At 36.0% G+C, this 2,500-nt stretch overlaps 1 protein-coding gene across 2 annotated transcripts in view; it reads left to right on the plus strand.

Moving 5' to 3' along the window:
• Positions 1–2,500, plus strand: part of LOC143041506 (uncharacterized) — a 278,750-nt gene that overhangs the window by 64,925 nt on the left and 211,325 nt on the right. For both annotated transcript variants that reach the window (XM_076213457.1, XM_076213456.1), the window contains exon 4: positions 414–652. In XM_076213457.1, coding sequence (XP_076069572.1) covers positions 414–652 — 239 coding nt within the window. The remainder of the gene's footprint in view (positions 1–413; positions 653–2,500) is intronic.

A 2,500-nucleotide genomic window follows, 5' to 3' on the forward strand; every position in this document is an offset into this window, starting at 1 on the left:
GGTCGTGTCGATGTATAACGATTTTTCAATTGCAATGGCATTCAGAAATTATGATTATTTAGTATTTTTTTTAAATGGTCAGAGATTCTTTCTTTGGAAATTTCAGTCTCCCATATACCTTGTATGGAATACTCTTTTTTTGAGGGTGTTAATGAAAAAATTAGGAGATGTTTTAGGCAATAGAGGTAGGATGATGACTGATTTTATTTAATTTCATTTATATATATACGAGTATGTATGTGTATATTTATTCATGTATTTATTTGTGTATTTATTTATTTATGTATATTTATTTATCTATTTATTGATTTATTTATTTATTTATTTGTTCGTGTACTTATTCATCTGTTTTTATTTACTTATTTACATATTCGTTCATTTATTCACTTATTTATTATTTCTTGTGGCCACAGGTCCCTTCCGTGCCCCCGGGTCCGCTCCCCGCCTGTTAGGGGCTGGCCTCCTGTCTCCAGAGTCCTCAGACCAGAAGAGTGCCAATGTCAGCAAAAACACCAACACATCCCTTCAAACAAAGTCCAGGAGTAGTGCCTTGCAGCAGAGTTCCAGCACCACAAACACCTCCAACGTTTCCTCCGTCGTTTCTTCAACAGCCGCGTCGCTGACTTCCGCCTCCGAGGCTTCTGAACCAGAGGTGAGTACGAAGCAGACTCTTCGTCAAAAATCCTCTTTCATGTGGAGAGCAAGATGACCGCGAGTGCTCAGGAACGAGTGTTGGGTTCTTAGAGAGTGTGTCTAGTTTATTTTGTTGGTTATTCGAAAGCATCTTTGATATGAAATGAGATCAGCCATCCTGGTGATGTGCGGGATCATGGGAACATCGAAGTACGACCACCCGCTTTCACGGTAGAGTGTCTCCAGGAGAGGAAGAGCGATCTTTATAAAAATGGAAAGATAAATGTTTACTGAAGCGTCTATTGTCATTGAGCACATTTCAAGAGTCTAAAGCAAGAATATGTAGATAAAGATGAGCATGAACACTAAAAGAAAGAGATGTTTCTTATTATGTCTAGCTTAGTTTGATACTGGCATTTTGAATAATCTTTTTTAATCTCGAATCAAATAATATGGATAATGGATGAATGGATTAGACAGATGAGAGTGTGGGTGGAGGAAGAACAAGCGAAGATGGGCTGGAACTCCTTTATTGCTTGTACGTTTCAACCGACTCGGTCTTCTTCAGTAAGCTGTCTACAAACAGCTTTACAATTACCCTCGCCTACTTGGCCGTATGGTCAACAACTCAGACGTGCGTCGGAACATGAGGATAAAAACAATTACTCTGTATATTGAAACCACACCCAACAGAAGTATGGATGCCAGAACAAGTACGACAGTATACTATACTATACTATACTATACTATACTATACTATACTATACTATACTATACTATACTATACTATACTATACTATACTATACTATACTGTACTATACTATACTATACTACACTATACTATATTATACTATACTATACTATATTATACTATATCATATGCATATGCATATATATATATATATATATACATATATATATATATATATATATATATATATATATATATATATATATATTTAGTGAATATCCCCAGTAGTTGGGGTTTGACTGCTTATCCTCTTGTGAAGCTACAGTCGGTTGCATACAAGGTACCGAAGTCAGTTCTCCCAGGTCAGGGCAAACTAGGGATTTATCTATTCACCATAATCCCATTCCACTCTTAGGAAAAGTTTAGCTAGAAAAAATTATGGAATTAAGGCATATATACATATATATATATATATATATATATATATATATATATATATGTATATATATATGTATATATATACACACACATATATGCAAAGTAAACCACTTGGAAAAAGTGGTCTACTTTGCATAAGTGAGCACACGTACCCGTGTTCTTATTAGCATATATATATATATGTATATATATATGTATATGTATATATATATATATATATGTATATATATATATATATGTGTTGAACTATTTGTGGCAAAGGACAAAGGTTTCGTTCAAGGTGATACCGCGTGCTATCAAGCACTACCGCATAATAACAAATGCGTGATTCCTAGAAGATTGCTTACCGCTTTACTTAACCTGTGTAATGACAGGAACATTATAGTTACAAGTGCAGATAAAGGAGGTGGCATTATAGTGATGAACCAACACGACTACGACAATAAAATGTTGGATCTGCTTAGTGATAGTGAAACGTACGAGATGAAACCGAGTGGCTACGCAAAATGCGAAGGGGGCAAGTTCACTATTACTGCAAGAAAATTTTTAAGGAAATCGGAAAAAGGGAAGAAATTGCTATACTTACTTAAAGAGGCTCCCAACACACCCAGCACGCACGGCCTACCCAAGATTCACAAGCCAGGAATTCCCATGCGACCCATCACTGAAGGAGTCAACAGTGCATCTCACAAATTAGCCAAACATCTGGCTAAGCCCCCATCCAAGGCACTGGGAAT

This window comes from Oratosquilla oratoria, chromosome 31 (assembly GCF_046742065.1).
Source record: "Oratosquilla oratoria isolate Oo_2021 chromosome 31, ASM4674206v1, whole genome shotgun sequence".
In the NCBI taxonomy this organism is placed as follows: Eukaryota; Metazoa; Arthropoda; class Malacostraca; order Stomatopoda; family Squillidae; genus Oratosquilla; species Oratosquilla oratoria.